The sequence below is a fragment of the Protopterus annectens genome, chromosome 11.part0 (assembly GCF_019279795.1).
Source record: "Protopterus annectens isolate FY-2018-M chromosome 11.part0, PAN1.0, whole genome shotgun sequence".
NCBI lineage: Eukaryota > Metazoa > Chordata > Ceratodontiformes > Protopteridae > Protopterus > Protopterus annectens.
Window position 1 is genome coordinate 541338469 of NC_056745.1, and position 21173 is coordinate 541359641.

The following is a 21173-nucleotide window of genomic DNA, read 5'->3' on the forward strand; positions in this document are numbered from 1 at the left end:
AACACCTACCCCTACCTCCTTCCACAACACCCTAAAAATCTTTACCATGAACACCCAGAGTCTTAACAACAAAGCTCATCACTTTCAAGCTTGGCTACGCCACAACCAACCAGACATCTTAGCACTCTCCGAAACTTGACTCAAAACTCCATATCTCAGATGCTGAGATCCTACCCACAGGATTCAATATTCTAAGAAATGACCGACCAAATAAGAAAGGGGGTGGCTCTGCCTTAGTATATTCCAACCTCCTCACCTTAATACCCCTCAACTCCAATTCCACATTTCCAGAACACAGAATTGACTACTAAAAATGAATAAACACAAGAATATCTGCATAATAGCCCTTTATATATCTCTCCTAGTAACAATATCTCTACCCTTGAGGATATTCTCCTATGGGCCTCTACTGAAATTAAGTATGAAACTTATATTTTAGGAGATGTAAATATTGACTGGAACAAAATTAATAGCACCTCTCCCTCCCTATCCATCAACCTCTATAACTTCTCTCAAATCTCATTCACCCGACCTAACAAAGTAAGTCCCCCTGGTTCCACTTTAGACTGGATCTTAGTCTCTGATCCTACTAAAATAACCAACTCTGGCACAACTGATTCCACCAGCGACCATTTCCCAGCTTACATTCATCGCTCAACGACCTCTCCCACTCACCAGCACCAATATATTTATACCCATAACCTCAGTAATTTCAACCCCACATCATTCTCAAACATTCTCAAATAAATTAACTGGCAAATACTAAACTCCCTTCCTCTTGACAATGCTATAGAACACTTCAACTCTGTCTTCTTAGACACTATAAATTCCCTTGCCTCTCTTAGACACGAGAGGGTAAAAACTAATACAGCTCCTTGGCTATCCAAAGATACTAAGAAAATTATGCACCAAAGGGACAAACTTGGGAAGCTCTACCAAAAAGTTAAACTTTCCAATACAAACAGCAACGTAACCTAGCAAAACAGCTAACCAAAGACAGAAAAGTCATACTACATCAAAATCCAGTCCAACAACAAAAAAAAAACCCCAAGCAATTCCGGAAATCAATAAACTTACTACTTAATCCAAGATCCAAAAATAATCATTGTCCTGATCCACGCAAATCGGATCTTGATCTAGCCTCTGATTTTAACTCAGTCTTCTTAGAAACTATTTCTGACCTGACCAGGATCTTCCCCCAACATTAACCCTCCAGCCCCTCTCTCTTCCTCATCCAACCCCACTAATAACTCTTCCCCCCTTGTTCGACTTCAAATCTGCCTCTACTAATTCCATAAAAAGACTTCTATTCAAACTAGAACCATGCTCTAATGCTCCTGAAAACATTCCCTCTGCCTTCCTAAAATGTGCTGCTGATGCCTTAGCTCTCCCAATCAGTATTATAATCAACAGATCTGTTGAGGAATCTTACGTCCCCAAACTCTGGCGCTCAGCCTATATTCTTCTCCTTCCAAAGGAGGCAAAAACACCAGCATCTCTAACTTCCGTCCTATTGCTCTTCTCTCTCCAATCTTTAAAATCCTTGAAAAGTGCATTCACCTTCAACGTACACCTTACCTGGCCCAAAACAATCTTCTTACACCTACACAACATGGTTTTCATCCAGGTCACATTACTATAACTACTCTACTCTCTTTCTAAGAAACAATCTACCCGAGACTCTGGACATCTAGTCTCTACTGTTCTGCTCGATCTGTCCAAAGCATTCAACACTGTTTCACACAAACACCTTCTTTATCACCTCTCAAAGCTCCATCTCTCCCCAAACACTATACCCCTGGTTCTCAAGTTACCTATCAGACAGAACTCAGGCAGTCAAATGGAAGTACTCTACCTCTTGCTTACCTACCCCAACTGGTGTACCACAGGAATCTACTCTAGGGCCCATGATTTTCAATATCTTTATAAACAACTTTCATGCTGCCATTCCTGATTCCAAAATTATTCAATATGCAGATGATTCTACCTTAGTCTGCTCTGCCTCTAACCTCTCAGAATTGCTGTCTAAAACGCAAACTGCCTTCTCAACCACCAAATATTGGATGCGCCAAAACCACCTCTCTCTCAATGTAAACAAATCAAATTCTACTTTTCCCTCCCACAAAGTCATTCTCCTACAACAAAAATGCCTTCAAAGTGCTAAGGCAAACTAATTCAGCTATAGAAGTGGTTCCTTCCGCTAAACTACTTGGTATTGCTATTGACGAACATCTCAAGTTTGATATCCATATTCAACAAAATATTAAGAAAACCCAACAAAAGCTAGGTATGCTGTATAGGAACAATCACTTCCTCTCTTATACTACTAGGAATACTCTAGCCACCACTTCTCTACTGCCTTCCTTATTATATGGAGCCTTCCTGCTAACTAACCTATCCTCCTCCATTTCCTCCAAACTAGAAAACTGCTATAATAAAATCTCAAAATTTGCTACCAAATATAAACCTTCTACCCATCACTGCCTTACCCTAAGATCCCTAAAGTGGCTTGAACTCCCAAACTACTTAGACTTCCTCCAACTCACCACTGCACACAGACTTCTATATCACTCAACTAAGTGTCCAGCGCTAATATCCTCCCCCCAATTACACCCCCAATAGAACTCTCAGATCAGAGCACCAAAACCTAATTGCTATCCCCAAACCCAAAAGTACAGCAGGTCAACTTCTCCTCGCTCTCTCTCTCTCTCTAGGCAAAAACAGAATTCCCTTCCTCCCTAAGAACCATTCCAAACTTAAAAAACTTCAAAACTCAGCTTACCAAACACCTGGCCACAAAATGGAAATGCAATTGCCACCATCCAACTTAATCTTCCTTAGTCCATTCCCCTGGGGTTTTTTTCCCACTCTGGTTCCTAAGCCCTCAACAACTCTCCTTCAGCCATGCTCCTGTGGGTTTTCCCCTTCAGGTTCCTAAGACCTCAATAACTCTCCTTCTGCTATGCTCCCACAAGCATTTTCTAAGCTCTCCCTTCTCCAATAGCTATTAATAACTATCAATACAATAACAATAGCTATCGATAACCTCAATAACTCTCCTTCAGCTATGCTCCCATGAGCATTTTCTTTGCTCTCCTTTCTCTATTAGCTGCTTATTTCGTATGGTTCAATATTGTAAATATTGTATATAGCTTTCCATTACCAATTTCTTTCCTGAAATTGTACATGTAGTGTATCCTCATTTTACTTAAAAGTATGTATATAAAACATCTTCTCACCTAATATCAGAGTGTGCACACTAAAGAAAATGTATAAACAATAAGTCCACACTCAATGCTTTTCTGCTTATTATGCATATTTTCAAGGTACTTACTTGTAACTGTTTTCATATTATGTAAGACCGACATCCGTGTATTTCTGTACCTTATCTGTATTATGTATCTTGGAGATTTTCTCCCCGGGCCTCCACTGAAAATGGGTCACCCTGACCCAGTGGACTTCCCTGGTAATCAAACTGGAAATAAATAATAAACGCAGTTACCGTGGCCATCCGTTATGGACATCTGTGAGCATTTAATACATTTCTTAAAGCCAGATGGCTTATGGTCCTTACTTTCTTTAGACATTCTCACAGAGATGAGCGCACACACACACACACACACACACACACACACACACACACACACAGAAAAAAGGAGAGGCAGGACTAAGTCATCTAATTTAAATGGGCCTAGCCCTGCAGGAAAGAGAGAGACACCATGAGGACTAGGTCCTCTAACTTAAATGGGCTTAACCCGGGCAGGAAGGGAAACGGAGAAACTAGGTCTTCTAACTAAAACAGACCTAGAGAGTTACAATAAGCAGTTATAATAAGTTACAATAATATAATAAGTTACAATAAGCAGAGAAGTTCACACACTCAAACAGGAATACTAAATAAGGGAAATAGAACCTAGTTCTGTTAACAGCAGTAACTAATGAAGCAAGCGGAAATCTGCAAAAAACTCCGACTTATGACTAAGGAATAAAACAGAACCTCGTTCTGTTAACAATGGTAATAATTCAACAAGCGGGAAACCGAAAAAACTTGACTTATGCCTACTAACAATACACAGTCTAACAGAGTGCAAAAGGCGCCTACAAATACTAAGTATTAAGAAACACGAAAACCAGCACACAGGATACCAATACTAAGAAGCCAAAAGGCCAAAGATTGCATCAAATGGCACAATTATAAAGACCAACTATTCTAAATTGCAAACTACGCTGTGACTAAACAATGATACAATAACAGTTTTAGACTAAAACAGTCCCAAAATTTTCAAATAAATTTAAGTAAATGCAAAACTTAACCACAGACAAAGAGAAGCACAACCGAACTCGTTGACGCGGCAAACGAGATTTGGAGATTGTACTGGTGCACCATGGGATACCTACCTACCAGCCAACTAGAAGGGGATCCATAAGGTTTCTGCTTAAATCGTCTGCCACAGTATTTTGTTCTCCTGGCAGGAATTGAGCTTGAAGATGTACTTGGTAGGTCAAAGCTGTGCCCACAGTGCCATGGCTAATCTGCAAAGGGGGTATGAGTGTGTGCCCCCCTGCTTGTGGTGTTGTCCATCTTTATCAGTAGTTGTCCTGGATGAATTAAGTCCTTGAAGGCTGTTAGTGCATTTTGAACAGCTAGCATCTCTTTCTGGTCGATATGTAGATGCAGTTGTTTTGGTGTCCATATGCCCTGAATGCATCTTCCTGCCATGTGGGCACCCCCAGGCATAATCTGATGCGTCTGTTAAGGTTTGGCTGGCAGGGGGTAGAGTGAAGGCCCGTCCCATGTTTTGGTGACATGCCTTTGCCCACCACAGAAACTCCTGTTGTAGGCAGGGAATGAGAGGAATCATTCCTTCCAGACTGTGAGAATGTTGACGCCATAAACTTTTTAGGTACCATTGAAGTTTCCTCATATGTAGTCTTGCATATGGAATCAGTAGGCTGCAGGATGCCATGAAGCCCAGAGCCTGCAGAATTTGTCTTGCAGACAACTGGGTTTTTGTTGCCATCAGTCTAAAGTAAGTTGGTAGTTGCCTTTGCTTGCCTGGCGTGAGGTAAGCCATCTGGGTAGTTGTATTCAAGCTTGCACCCAGGAATGTTATCTTTTGAGAGGGTACCACTTGTGACTTATTTTCATTTATTGTGTACCCTAGGCATGTTAGAACCTTTTCACAAATGCCAGGTGTCAAAGAAGAATGTCCTTGTTGTTTGGATGAATGAGACAGTCGTCCAAGTAAGGATATATTTGTATACTACTTTGTCTGCAAAATGCAATTACTGCTGCCAGGCACTTTGTAAAGACCCTTGGCACAGTAGAAAAGCCAAAGGGCAGTGCAGAGAATTGGTAATGCATTAAGTCAGCCTTGAATATGAGGTATCTTCTGCCCAACTGTCTTATTGGGACATGGCAGGTATGCCTCTTTTAGGTCTAAAGTCACCAGCCAAGCATTCTTGCCCAGCATGGGCAGAAGCTGCTGCAAAGTCAGCATTTTGAATTTTGGAATGTCCAGGTACGTGTTCAAAATCGATAAATCCATTATTGGCTGCCAAGCCTTGTCTTTTCTGGGTACCAGGAACAGTCTTGAGTAAAAACCTTGTCCTTTTTCCTGTTCTGGTACTGGCTGAATGGCCCCCATATCCATGAGGGACGTAACCTGTTTCTGTGCCTCTGACCATTGATTTTTTTGGGAGATCTGGCCAACCATCTGCCATTGGCAAAGTGTGGAAATGGAATCTGTATCCCTGTGATACTATGTTTAGTACCCACTTGTCCTGGGTAATTAACTGCCAATTTTGAGCAAAAAATGCTAATTTCCCCCTATGGGTGCTGCCAAAAGATAAGTGCTTGGTGTAGGCAGAGGGAAGTCATTGGGATTGTTTTCTGTATTTGCACTTCATCTCCTCCAGATTTGGAGGTAGAAGCGCCCCATTGCTTTGACCTGTATGACTCTTGCACCTGGTATCTGGAACCCTTAGGGTGTCTGGATTTGCCCCTTTGAACTCTGTCTGACACAGGAAAGGACCAATTTTTTGTAGGCCAGTGTCTACTGAATCTTGGTGGCTGCACTTGTAAGAAGTCTTTAACAGTTTGCATAGACTTAGCTTTGTCTTCTTGCATTTTCTTTAAAACGTCTTCTGCCTTGATACCAAACAGAGAATCATGCTGTAAAGGTGCATCTAGCAATTTAGCTTTGACATGATCATGCAAATTTTGTTCCTTCAACCAGGCATGCTTCCTAATCACAGATCCAGTAACTGTGGCCCTGCAGGAGGCCTCTAAAGAATCAAAACCACATTGCAAAGTATGCTTTCCAATCTGTTCAGCCGCATGCAATAATTCCTGCAATTCTTTATTTTCTGCACATTCTGAAATCAACATCATTTTCTGTTTCAGCAATCCCATAACATGGTGTTGGTACTTAAGCATATGAAATTGACAGTTTAAGGCCCTGATTGCAAAGGTTGCAGATGTATAAACCTTTTTTCCCCATCTGTCCAGTGCCCTTGAATCTGTCGGAAGCAGTAGGATTTTTTGCTTTTGAGGCTTTAACTCCCTTTGGACCCTGTGAAATAGTTTCAGGATCAGCAGCAGGGTTTCTAAATAAAAATTAATGAGAGTCAGGGACCCTGTAATATCTGTCAGGCTTACTGGGAGCCGGAGGTAAGGAGTCTGGGGTCAAGCTCGACTCCGAAAACACATCAACCACAATGTCTAAAACAGGGGGAATGGCTAAAGGCCTGTGCTGAGGGAGAAGAAGGAAATCCCTGAGCCTCTTTTTTGATTCTGAGAAGTCTTGACTCTCCCAGTGAATATGCTCCCTCAAAGTATGCAAGGTTTCTCCAAATGAATAATCCTCAGAAGGAGATTCAGATGGTATAGACTCCTCTGCATCAGAATCCTCATAGGGAGGTATAGATAATTCCTGATCAGAAGAGGAATCAGAAGAAACAGAAACTGATATGAAGATTCATAATCAGTGTCTTGCCTAGGTCTCTTAACTGGTGGGGGATGGGTACCCCTGATCAAGGTAATAAGGTCTTCAACCATTTTGATCATCTGCTTTTTAGGCATAGAGGCCTGTGCACGTGGCTCATGCGTCATATTTTTAGTTTTAGAAGTTGCTTTTGTCTTTGGTTTTGCAGCTGTCGTCGGTTTGATATACAAATGTTGAGGTCTGAATACACCCTCAGAAGCCGGTGCCTGCTCAGCGGCTCCGGACCCATCAGAGGGAGATGCATCAGTCTGTCCAATACCTTGAGTATTTTGCGGCATGCCAGACTCCACATGGGTGTCAGTAGAGGCCTGCGACTCGAAGGTAGCGGGTATCAGGGGCTGCGAAAGTGCCTCACTGAGTACCAGCGAACCGGCGACTGGCTTAGGAGAAGCTTCGTCATCTGTTTTGGATCTCGAGTGCCTTTCTCTGTCCTTTTCTTTGCGTTTTTTATGTACTCCGTTAGTTGGATTGCTATCTGACATTTCTGGGTAGTTAAATCTGTTTCCAAAATACTTTGATGCAAAAATATACCAACGCTTAATAGTGCGTTGTTTAAATCGAACGCAAAACCAACAGCCAGGCACGTTGTGATCAGGGCCTAGGCAAGGAATACAGTATAAATGGAAATCCTTATGAGGTATTTGCTTCACACAAGTAATACAATTATTAACTTTTTCTGACATCTGTAAGGAACAAGAAAAAAGATTCCTCAACGGGGTACTTAGCTTTAGTGAAGACTTCGGTTCTGAAACTCAAACTCGAATATTTCAGTAGTCGGCCGACCGGCACTTGCGAAATGCTTCTGTTTCGGGCACCGCGTGGCAAGAAAGACTGAAGAAAATGGCGTCGGCTGCATGTTTTATATCCCTGACGATCTGACGTCAAGGAAGAGGAAACAGCAACCGATGCAGGACCCAAAACTTTGGAATTCAGGCCAACTGAGGGCAACCTGCCAGCAGATTACCCAAATGTAATGACTGCAACAGTGAAACACGAACATCATCAAATACTTGCGCGTGTCAGTGTGTGGAACCTGTCTTCCAAAGCACACTTTTCCTTCCTAGCTCACATGTAAGTCTGGAATACAAGAAAAAAGGTATAATCAAAAATCCTAAAAGGGTACTTAGCTTGAAATGCAGACAGCCTAAGGCAATCGAACAACCAGACTCCACGAGCTGACCATCAGATGTATGTAAATCACTGCGGCAGAGAAGTTCTGAGTTGGGTACCTGCAGACATGACATATATAGCAGACATCGATTTATGGCTCTGACATGCAACACTGCACATACCCTTATCCAAAGACTTTGGTATACTGGCCAGATGTCTGGTGCTGCAGGCAGCAACCTCCTACTGTTATGAATATTGCAACATGAGAGAGAAGGACATCTGCCTGTGACACATTCTGAAAGCTCAATCATGTCTCTCTTCATATAGTCCAAGGAGGTTAAGTCTCAGTTCATTCAAGCCCACGTGGACTATGAGTCATACTGATACTTAAGGGCAAGTGACCGGAGTGCTTGAGTGAGCTGGCAAATCCTGGCCCCTGACAGGCAAATAACTGTAAACTTATCCAGCCTCATTTAAAACATGTAAAGGAAAGAAAGTAGGCTAACTTTTGATAGCAAGCAAATGTAGTGTAATACACAGTAACTCTCCCTCATCCTGCTGAGCCGAGGACAGCTTTCTACTGAAAGCTAAACAGATCAGTCACTGGAGTGTTGAACTCTTGGAAGATCCAGACCAGACAGAAGACCATTAATTCTTGGATCCAAGAGAGGAGTGCACCTGTAAGAGAACAGTACTCCAGTGAATTCAGCTCACTAAGACTGTAAATGTCTGTCAGAATAACAATGTAGTCTTTGACCCGCTGCTAAACAAATATCAACCCTACCTTTTATCCCTCTATAGCCTACCTGAATAGATGGAAAAGAGCATGTGTGCATGGTCTCATTTCTCCTTTCCAAAGCCATTAGGGAAGGAATACTGACATCAGCTCTAGCTGATGAATACAAAGTCTCATCTACAACAACTGAAGTGTCCATCAAACTTCCGAAAGTGCCGTTAGGAGGAAGAATGGGTAGCAGTGACATTTGGTGGGAATCATCCTTCATACTAGAATCCAGTAATACAGGCTCTGATATTAAACAAAGTTACAAGGTGTCTGCCACAATAACTGCATGGTAAACAGTGTCTTGAAGGCAGACTACGCTGCAACACCTTATACTTAAAGTCCACACAGAGTGATCTGAAGGAACCTCCTATGTAGATCCATAAAGCAATGTGCTAGAAGGCATCCATCAAGTTCTGCTAAACTCTCTGAGTGAACTGCTGGAGCAACAGCATTACACACACCTTGATCAACCAGGAGAGTCACCATTCAGACTGTGACTTAGGGGACATTCTTGATGAAATCAGAGACACAGACATTGAGATCCAGGAAAGAATTTTTCCATTCCAGCTTTAAAAATAAAAGGTGGGAGTAGCATGTTTTACCTTTCTCCAAGGGGAGAAGAGTCTTCTCTGTCTCACTTTTGAACAACACTGGGCCTTGTTCCTGGAGCTCTGACGCACCGAAATCCATCAGTCCATGGTGATGTCTGTCAAAGCTGTGACAAACTTGGAGAACTGGCCTCCCAATGACAGAATGCAGACTAGTCAGGACTATGAAGGCTGCACTGATGGACTTATTCAAGAACAGTTAATGGGAGAAGCTGGCAGAAGCAACACTGCCTGAAGTTTATGACCATCCCCATCTTATTATGGGATGACTTCATGACTAATTGATGAAGCCTAGAAGAAAAGGAGGATACCAAGGTGGGGATGGTTGTGTTCAGTGTAGAACTCCGTACTGCCTGCTGCTTCGTCTTTCAGACGACTATCCAAACAGTATATCAACCAAGGAAGCATTCAGATTTGCCTGCCTTAGTTCTTCTATAGAGCCAAGCAACTAATGTAATCAATATACCTGAAACGCCATGCTATTTGGTACAGTCATACAACTAAGCCTACTGTACCAGCCACAGCATTGACACAGTTAAAGTTACAGCAAACTAAGTGGAAACGTGCTAAGCAAGAGGTCAAAACAGTTTTCTCAAGATACACTTTTCCTTCTATCAGGGAGTTCGGTTATGTTCTACAGGGTCTTTTTCATAAGGGAATGCCGGAAATGAGACAGGAAAGAAAAGAATTTACAGAAGCAAAGCTCCAAAGACAGAGGAACACCCCACACTGTCCAAAGATTCTAACTCCTTGTTAGAAAGTAAGGCAGGAAAGTGTTGTGGTCTTTGGTAATTATGCTGAATAAAAAGTATAAAAAACTTGTACAAGAATAGGACATGGGATGCTTGATGTCATTCTTCTATACTGGATGCATCAGCCTACTTAGAAGTAGAGGAAGCTGAATCTGAATGCTTCCAGTCTGCAAAAATGGAATCAGTTTCCTACTCCTCCATTACTTCATTAAGAACTTACCAGGGACAGTCATATTTTTACATTCTTCCATCTCGTGCAACTGGCTAGGCTGAAGAACTGGAACTTGAGGAAGTATTTCTTATCAAGTGCCTTTTCAAATAGTAAAGTGTTAGTATATGTCTTGACTTGTAGACTATCAACTGCAGACATACTTTGAAGGCACTGAACGAGAAAACCAAGCAGCCAACCAAACAGTTTAAGATCAAATTCCAAACTATATGAAAGGTAGAAAAAATACCAATATGCCAAGATAACAGTAGAGAAAATTCCAACAGTTACTCACTAACCTTTAAAGTAAGACCTCAGAGCCTTTTACTTCTCATTACAGCTTAAAAATGCAACAAACAGTAGACAATGCAGCACTTATGTGTCTGTTAAAGAAACTTAAAGGAGTAGCGGTTTCAAAAAAGCTTTGAAAGCCGGTAGTGGTAGTAAACCAAGTCTGCTTATATTTACGAGACATCATCCTCCACTGACAATGAAGTTCTTGTCAAAGTTAAGTTCTTGTCAGTGAAATTTCTGTGGGAATCTCATTACCCAAAGGTGAAAATGCAGAAAAAGGGCTGACTTGGCACACAGTTCTGTGCTAAATTTCTGACAACACATTTTGCCAAGGGAAAATATTTTCCAACAAATCCGCAGAAAAACCCGCAGAATGTCACAAGCAACTTCAATTCACAGTAACGGAGAACCAAACTAAAGTCACATACTGCTTTAAAGGTGCTGAGTCACATGACCAACATACTGATGCAAGAGTATATACACAAAGTACTGTAAACTTCTAGGAAATTTGAAATTGAAGCACTACCAGAAGGCAGCACAACCTGCCATCTATAGGGACTAGCTTAAAGTTCTTGCACATTTCTACAGAATCAAAACTCTTTTTATAGAGGTCAGCAAATTTAAAATGCATTCAAAATGGTTACTCTAGCAATCACTGTGCCTCCCCCAAAACCCCAACAAAACATGCATATTTCTAGGTGGTGTTACCATGGTCTAACTAATTCCGGTTGCTTAAAACTGAGCTGAAATCACAACATATATAAATGCAACAGTCATTGATCTTAACATAAGAATATTAAGTTATACCTTTGTTGTACATGTGGCACGAAGAGGTTCTACAAGTCTATCCAGCCTTTGCAGAACTGCACTTGGACAAAGTGATGATAACCGTACCAGCATCAGGAATGTAAGCATCTGTTGGAAGTATAGTACAGATTACAATTTACTTTAAATGTCTGCCTATTTCCTATATGTTTGCACCTTTATGGATAGTGTAAAAGTTTTAACTCATTTAGTTGAAAATTGTTTTCTTTGTACTGTGTCACTGCATCACAATTCCTTTAAATAAAAAATGACAAAAAACTTAAGTTGAAAAGCCTGTGAACCAATAAAAATCCAAAACATAGTTTGTACAATATAGTACTTTTAATAATCATTAAAAACAATTCCTGATGTTAATCATTATGAAAAATGCATTACTGATGCTATCCTGGCCTTACATATTCACTCCATCATCATAAGAGAAAACTATAATATCTTAATTTTAGTCAAAAACATTCAGTCTATCAGATATCTTTACCAAAATTTGACTTTACCCAAAATGGTTTTGTGAGGGATGTACAACCCTTTGAAAATATAAAAAAAAAAAACACATAGGATACAACCAGAGGTTGAAAAGATGGGCAGAAAATACTATTAGGATGCTGACAAAGCATTCTGAGTACACTCTGATTATCTATGGGGGAATGTATAAAATACAATTTCCTAACGAGTTTACTCTATCACAAGAGCTATGCAAACAACAATTGATAAAGTTAATGTGAAAATTACATTTGAATTTGGGACAGACAGGAATATTAGGTAGGGTGTTCCCTTTTCCCTTTGTTGTTTGCTCTATATTTGGAGATACTGGCACAAAAAGCAAGGCAACATTAGAAGGTGGAACTGGTATGAAAGGAAAAAGAAATTTGAACAGTTTGCAAATAATGTGTACTTTGCTAACCAAAAAAAAAAAATGTTCAAGCTGTTGACAGTTTTAAGAAATTTCATGGCACAGAATAAATTGACAAGCTTAAGCTATTAGTAGTGCAAATTATGTCCCTAGAAAAGAGTTGGTGCATAAGTTTATTTATTTATTTATTTATTTATTTCCAGTTTGATAACCGGGGAAGTCCACTGGGCCCGAGAGCCCGTTTTCAGTGGAGGCCCGGGGAGAAAAGCTCCATGATAATACATTACACACAAAAACACAGCAGAAAAGCTCTAAACTAATACATTACACACAAAAACACACTCTAATAGCATAATACTTTAACAATTTCCAAATAAGAATGAGGTGCATTGGACACTACACATAAGGAAATGATATATGAATGCAACTGTAATGTTAGTAAAGTAGGAAAGGAAAAGGAAATTGTAGATAGAGTTTGAATGCAAGAGCAGGGAAGCATGGGAGAAATGAAGAAGAAGCAAAGAAATTAAAGGGGCGGTGTCCAAAAGAGGATAGAAAAAGAACAGATAAACTAGTGTTCATTCTGTGATTGAGTCCAGGAGAACACCTTGAGAAAAAGGCAAAAGATTTGAAGGTGAGAGTAAGCATACAAGTGGGCAGTGGGATGAGAGCAGTTGAAGGAAAATAAAGGGTTTAATCAGGGAGGAAGGAGGAGATAATGAAGAAGAGAGAGGGGAGCTAAGGCGAGTGTCAGAAAAAGGGGGAACTGGATGGGGGGGTGGAACTAGGATATATTGAGATCTAGGTAGGAAGTATACAATTACATTTCCAATTTTGGAAGAGGTGAGAATGGAGAAGAGATTTAAAGTGTTCATAGTTTGTAGTGGCTCTTAGAAGGGGAGGAAGTGAGTTCCATTTTTTGCTGTAGTATAGGAAAGTAGGAGCTGGCCAGGGGGTCGTTTGGGTTTGTATACTGAAATAAGATTTTGGTGGCTAGATCTTAGGGGCCTTGGAGGAGTGTATATGGTTAAGATATTAGATAATGCTGGGCAAGCAGTGGGTTTAAAGATTAGTTTGTGTGCAGTAGTAAGTTGGAGGAAATTGAGTTGATTAGGGAGTTCTAGCCATTGAAGACTATGGAGGCAGATGCAGTGGTGTGTAGAATGAGCGGAGTTAGTAGCAAATTTGGCAATTTTGTAGTAGCAACTTTCAAGTTTTGAGGAGATAGAAGTGGAGAGACTGGATAGAAGAGGAGCACCATACAGTAGAGAAGGGAGAAGGAAGGTAGTGGCGAGAGTTTGTCTTGAAGATGGAGTAAGAAAGTTTGCATTTCTATAAAGCATACCGAGCTTCTGATGAGTTTTCTTTATGTTGAGTTGAATATGATTATTAAATTTCAGGTGTTCATCAATGGTTACTCCGAGTAATTTAGCACTACTAACAACTTCTATTGAGGACTGGGAGAGGCTGGAAATGATGAAGGATGACTTATCAAGAGTCAGAGCTTTTGAGGGGAGAAGAGAATGATGTGGGATTTATTGGCATTGAGGGAAAGATGATTTTGAAGCATCCAATTTTCTATGGTTGTGAAGGCCAATTGGGTTTTGGCTTGGAGCTCGGGAAGGCTAGGGGCAGAGCAGATAACAGTGGAGTCGTCTGCGTATTGTACTATTTGAGCAAGAGGAATGGAAGAGTGGAGATCATTAATAAAGATGTTAAAGAGCAGAGGCCGAGAATAGAACCCTGAGGGACTCGGTAGGGGTTGGTAGGAAGTTTGAGGTACCAGTATTCCATTTCACAGCTTGGGATCTATCAGAGAGATAACTTCTGAACCAAGAAAGAGAGTTGTGGGAGAGATTGAGGTTAGAGAGGTGGTTGAAAAGGAGAGTGTGGGATATAGTGTCGAAGGCCTTAGAAAGGTCAAGAAGAACAGTGGAGACAATATTTCCAGAGTCACGGGCTTGGTTGACAATTTCTAGGAAGGAAAGAAGAGCAGTTATGGTACTGTGGCCAGGCCGAAACCCATGTTGTGTAGGAGTGAGGAGATGGTTATTGAGAAGGTAGGGCATGAGTTGCTGGTGTATACATTTTTCAAGAATTTTTGAAATTGGGGAAAGAATTGCTATTGGGCGGAAGTTAGAGATGGTGTTATTTTTGCCTCCTTTATGGAGGGGCAGAATGTGGGCAGCTCTCCAAAGTTTGGGAACGTAAGATTCTCGGATGGATCTATTGATGAGAATGCTGATAGGTATGGCGATGCCATTTGCTGCGAGCTTGAGAAAGAGTGATGGGATGTTGTCAGGGGCATTGGAGCATGGTTTGAGTTTGAGAAGAAGTTGTTTGATACTGGTGGTAGACACGGGATGTAGAATGAAAGTGGGAGGGGGGTTATGAGAGTTGGAGTGAGGGATGGGTGTGGAAGGATGCATTGGGTTAGGGGTGGAAGTGGAGAAGGATTTAGTCAGTTCAGCTATTGAGCCAGTAAAAAAGGAGTTAAAGAGAGTTGCAATTTCAGTGTCAGTCTTATTAATGTCTGGACAGGGATTGGATTTTGTACCTGGATGTAAGAGTGAATTGATGGAATTCCAGAATTTTTTGGGATTATTTGTGAGGGTAGATTGAAGTTTGCCGTAGTAAGATTTCTTATCCTTCATAATAAGTTTTTTAGCAGGATTGCGGAGTTGCTTAAATTGCAGTAAAGAGGCTGAGTTTTTATTATTGTTGTATAGTTTCCAAGTTTTGTCCCTTTGTCGCATTAGAGTTTTGGTGTCTTTAGTTAGCCAAGGGGCAGAGTTGAACTTTATCCTTTTTGTACGGGGAGGGGCTTGGGAATCTAGGACTTTAAGGAAGGTAGTATTGAAGAGTTCTAGGGCTTCATCTAGGGGAAGAGTGTTTAGTGAATCCCAGTTTGTTAGTTTAAGGGTTTCTGAAAATACTGAAGGATTAAAATTAGTTAGGTTGCGAGAGTGGGCATATTGTTGTTGGTGTGGGAGCTGTTGGGTTTTTCGGTTAATAAAGGCTGGGAGATGATCACTTAATGAGTCTGGTAAGGTACCCGAGTTGGAGATATTGTTAGGGTGGCTGACTAGAATCCAGTCCAAGATGGACCCCGGAGGGTTAGTTTTGTTAGGTCTGGTAATGTTTATTAGTTGAGTAAAATTATAAAGATTGATAGACTGAAGGGGAGTATTGTTATTAATTGTATTCCAATCAATATTTACATCACCTAGAATGAAAGTCTCCTGTTTAATATTGTTTGAGGCCCAACACAGAATATTCTCTAGGGTGGAGGAGAGGGATATAGATGGTTATAATACAGATGCTTTTGAAGTTGTTTATTTTGAGGATTCCTATGACTAGTTCTGCATTATTAAAATTAGGAATGGTATTTTGGTATGGGCTAAGATTTGTACTAAGTTAAATACTTGATTTATGGCGCTACTGTACAATAAAATATTTGGAAGTATACATATCAAGGCAAACTAAAGATTCCATAAAGGAAACATGGTATGAGATGAGAAAAATGTTCAGTCTGATGAGGAGGAAAGTTATAACGAAGAACAGACTAAAAAATGCAAGATGCAAAGATGTTTATAGACCCTTTGGTTATAAACACTTTTGGGCAACATTACAAAGAGCAGAGATGAGATTTATGTGGGAAAACAAGGACTAAGTTAACTGATAGTAAATGGTCTTGCCGATACAGGAAGGGGATGTGGCTTTACTGCACTTATAGGGATACCATAATGCTACCCAATTAGCTGATTACATACTGAATAAAAATTATAATTCCAAATGGAAGATGAAGCTTATCTAGGGCAGTACCAGTGAAACTGTCTAAAAGTTAAATAGACAGACGAATTAAATCCAGAAAAGGACAAGAAACACTTAAGAGTAATCAACAGGATATTAAAAATCATGAATAGTAAGGTACATTTCCATCTTGAGGTTTGAGACATGGCCCAGTGGTCTAGGTAAGACTTCCTCTGTTCTCCACCTCCTTACTGAAAAGATAGTGGGTCAGTGTAAGTACTGCATTACATTTGGATCAATTAAAGGTAGGGAAAAAAACAGACTGGACAGTGTATTTAAGACAGGTGCAAAACAAGACCGAAATGACATGGAATACAGGAGACTATACAGAAGCATTTAACAATATGACAAACAAATATGGAGAAAGGACTTACAAGCTGAGTAGTTGTTAAAATAATAATCAAAGAAAGGCAGCCTGTTGCAAACAATATAAAGATTAAAGTAACAGCAGCTGGTAATAAAAGCGAATACTTAAGCAAATTCAGGGATGACAAAAATTAAGACAGAGTAATAACATACACAAAATGGTTTGCAATATACAAGTTTAGAAAAATTAGAACATTTTTTACAGAAATGCCTACATAAATATTTCTGTACACCAAACAAGTTACAGGAAATGTCCTCAGGAGTGAGTCTGATTTGCTGGAGATGCAGCCAGAAATAAAGGTGACTGACAAAACATCTTGTAATAAACTTAACAAATTTTGACTGGAATTGCAAGAGTTAACTCAAAAATTGTTAGGGTTCGACTAGCAGTTTCACAAAACAGACATTCATTTCAGCTGGATAGATCTTTGGGAACCACTACATATCAATGTACTTTTATTACTTTTATTTACTTTTATTACCTTATTACTGCAGCACAAAAAAATGAAAACTTTATAAGAGCCAAGTACAGGTGAAGGAGTAAATGTTAATGAATAGTAAAAAGGAATTTCAAATGAGAACTTGTACCACAAGCCAAAAATATCTACACAGAAGCAAGTTATAGAAGCACTGGGATAAAAAAGTGCAGCAACAGCAAAGGAAAGATGAAAATTAAAACAATGTATTGGGATCTTGTAATACACAGTGAGATAGCAGGGCCATTTAAGTTATTTAAGAGATTAATAATATCTACTTGGTTTCACTGGTGGAAACTGTCTGATGTTTTCTTTATTTACCAAGACAGGTTAAATACTTTTGGGCTGGATCAGACTTACAAATAAAATATCTTAAGTGTATGTCTCTACATTAGATACTTAAGAAAGTACAGTTTGTACCTACCATAAATGTAGATGTTCGAGTGCTAATACAGCTGCAGTCATAACAGATGGGTTTTCCTGCCGTCAGGCAGGTCCTCGGTCGGCCGAATTCCAAAGTCTAGGTCCGGCGTCGGATGTCGTCGCTTCTTCCCTGACGTCAGTGTGACAGGGGTACAAAAGAACCAGCCGACGCCATTTTCTTCAGTTTTTCTTGCCCCAGATGTCAGGTGCCCCCAGAAGGAAGGCAAAACATAAATTTATGTAATAATGCAATGCAATATAATCAAAAAACAGTAGTTGCAAGCAAATACACCATAAAATAATACCCCAATGAATTTGTATGAGGGGGGTGTTGGCCATTAGGCCTGTCCCAAGAGGGGAAGGAGGGGGGGGAAACCTGGGCTGCAGCTGTATTAGCACTCGAACATCTACATTTATGGTAGGTACAAAACTGTACTATGTTCATCGTGCATACAGCTGCGTCATAACAGATGGGTAGCATCCCAAAGCTAAAAAAGGGGTGGTAGGCACTAAGAGGAACTAGGAGGAGCCAGAATGCCTTGCAAGACTAAAGCCCGCTCTAGATTTGAAGTATAACGGTAGGTGATGGTGCTTGGAGAAAGTATGTACAGAACTCCAAGTGGCTGCTTCCAAAATATCTTTGGTAGGAACCCCCCTGAGGAAAGCTGCAGAGGTAGCTGTGGCCCTTGTGGAGTGACATCTGATGCCTGTAGGTACAGGTTTACCATGAAAAGAGTAACAAAAGCGTATACAGTGGGCTATCCATTTTGAGATTGTCTGTTTGGAAATAGGCTTCCCTTGAGCACCTGTGGCATAGGACACAGAGTTGCTCTGATTTTCTGAAAGGCTTTGTTCTGTCCAAGTAATAACAGAGCGGTCTGTGAATGTCCAAGGAATGCAGTAATCTCTCCCGTTTGTTTTGTGGATTAGGGTAAAAGGTAGGTAAGTGGATAGCCTGATTCAAGGCCACCCTGGATACTACCTTTGGCATAAAGGAAGGATTTGTTTGTAAGGAAACTCTGTCCTGATGGAAAATGATGAAAGGCTGCACAGCCATGAGGGCTTGTAGTTCCGAAACCCTGCGTGCTGAGGTGATAGCCAAAATGAAGGCTGTTTTCCATGACAAATATTGCAGTTCTGTTGAAGCAGCTGGCTCAAAAGGAGGCAGGGTCAGTTTTTATAGAATGAAATTGAGGTCCCAAGCAGGTACTGGTTGCTTCCTTGGGGGATTTATATTCTTAGCCCCTCTGAGGAACTGTCTTAAGAGAGGGTGAGAGAATAAAGGAGGATCAGTGTTGTATTCTGCAGAAATGGCTGAGGCATGGATTTTGATGGAGGAGAATGAAAGTCCACTGTTTAGCATCTCAGCTAGGTACTGTAATATTTGAGGTAAATTCAGTATTCCAGGATTCTGACCCTTTTTCTGATTCCAGGCACAAAACCGTTTCCATTTTGCGGAGTAGGCTTTTCTAGTAGAAGGCCTTCTAGCCTCCAAAATGACATCCTGCACCTCCTTGGAGAGTAGGGTCTGTTGTGAATTTAATGAATCCTCCATGCGGCTAGATTGAGTGTTTTCAGCTGACTGTGAAGAGTTTTGAAGTTGTGCTGAGTCAGTAGAAGAGGCATTAGAGGCAGGATCCATGGTGGGGAATGCGTCAGGCTCCTCAGGAGTGGGTACCAGTGTTGTCTTGGCCAGTCTGGAGCAATGAGAATCATCTTTGGTCTGTCTGCTCTGGCTTTTAATAGAACTTTGGGCAGCAGAGGAAGAGGTGGAAAGGCATAAACTGTCATTGTTGTCCAACTGAAAGACAGTGAATCCACTTTCCAGGCCTGTGGATGAAAGGTCCTTGAGCAGAAATTTGTCAATTGGTAATTTCTGTGGGTGGCAAAGAGATCTGTGTCTGGCCTTCCCCATGCTTGAATTATCTTTGCAAAGACTTGAGGATGCAATTTCCATTCGTGTGGATCTGTCATATTTCTGCTCAGGTTGTCTGCCAGCGTGTTTTCCTTGCCTGGCAGGAACTGTGCTTGAAGTTGGATTTGTAATTCCAGAGCCATGTTCCATAGAGACATGGCTAGCCTACATAGGGGATATGAATGGGTTCCTCCCTGTTTGTTTATGTACCACATCACTGTGGTGTTGTCTGTCCTTATCAATAGCTGGCCTGGATGCAGTAGGTCTTTGAAAGCCATAATAGCATTTATTACTGCTAGCATTTCCTTTTGATTGGTGTAGGTGCTTTTCTTTTTGGGACCATTTGCCCTGAATGCACAGATCTGTCATGTGCGCCCCCCAGGCATAGTTCGAGGCGTCTGTTGTGATGACTTGATTTGCTTGAGGCTTGCAGAATGGGAGACCTATGTTTCTTTGGCATGCTTGAGCCCACCATAGAAATTCCTTTTGAAGACATGGAATCAGTGGTATAACTGTTTCCAAACTGTGGCTGTGTTGAGACCATAAGTTTTTTAGGTACCACTGAAGTTTCCTCATATGCAGCTTTGCACATGGGATTAGCAGGATGCAAGATGCCATGAATCCCAGAGCCTGCAGGATTTTCCTTGCAGTCAGCCTGGTGAGAGTTGCCAGTTTTCTGAAGTATTGAGTTAGTTGCCCTTGTTTCTCTGGCGTGAGGGAGGCCATCTGGGTGTTTGTATTCAAGCTGGCACCCAGGAAAATTATTGCTTGAGAGGGTATTAGTCTTGATTTCTTTTTGTTGACTGTGTATCCCAGAGAATTCAACAACATTATTACAAATGCCAGGTGTTTCAGAAGTATGTGCTTGCTGTCCGCTTGGATCAGGCAGTCGTCCAAATATGGGTATATTTGTATCCCTTGAAGTCTGCAGAAGGCAATTACTGATGCCAGGCATTTCGTGAACACTCTGGGCGCAGCAGATAAGCCAAAGGGCAATGCAGAGAATTGATAATGGGTTGAACCTGCAAGAAATCTGAGGTATCTTTTGCAATCTTGTCTGAATGGGACATGCAGGTATGCCTCCTTGAGGTCCAATGTTACCAGCCAAGACTCCTTGCCCAGCATGGGAAGAAGCTGCTGTAATGTGAGCATCTTGAATTTTGGTACGAGTAAATGTGTTTAGGATGGATAGGTCCAAAATAGGTCTCCAATCTTTGCCCTTCCTGGGTACCAGGAATAGTCTGGAATAAAAACCGAGACCCTGTTCTTGTGCAGGTACCTCTTGAATAGCTTTCATGTCCATGAGATCTGAAATTTGTTTTTGTGCCTATGCCCTTTGATTGTGTGGCAGGTTTGGCATGCCTCTCATTTTTGGAAGGTTGTGAAAGTGGAATCTGTAGCCTCTGTCTATGATGTCCAGGATCCATTTGTCTTTTGTGACAATATGCCAATTTTTTGAAAATAATGCCAGTTTTCCGCCTAAAGGTGCTGCCATTTGAGCCTTGCTTGGCATGCAAAGGGGAAAGTCATTGATTCTGCTTTCTGAATGGCTGTGAACTATCCTCACCACCTCTTGGTGTAGGTGCTTGCCATTGTCTGCCTCTAAATGATCCTTGAGATTGCCCCTCTACCCCTCGGGTGTCTGTATCTATCTGTTTGAGGTCTGTCCGTGGCTGGAAAGGACCAATTTTTTGAAGGCCAATTTCTACTGAAACGTGGTGGTTGTACCTGTAGAAAATCTTTCA

General features: G+C 41.0%; 1 protein-coding gene across 1 annotated transcript in view; it reads right to left on the reverse strand.

Annotated features, from left to right (window-relative positions):
- CAND1 (cullin associated and neddylation dissociated 1) overlaps positions 1-21173 on the reverse strand; it is a 2253229-nt gene that overhangs the window by 247429 nt on the left and 1984627 nt on the right. The window contains exon 14 of the mRNA XM_044088050.1: positions 11571-11678. Within this exon, the coding sequence (XP_043943985.1) occupies positions 11571-11678 (108 nt within the window). The remainder of the gene's footprint in view (positions 1-11570; positions 11679-21173) is intronic.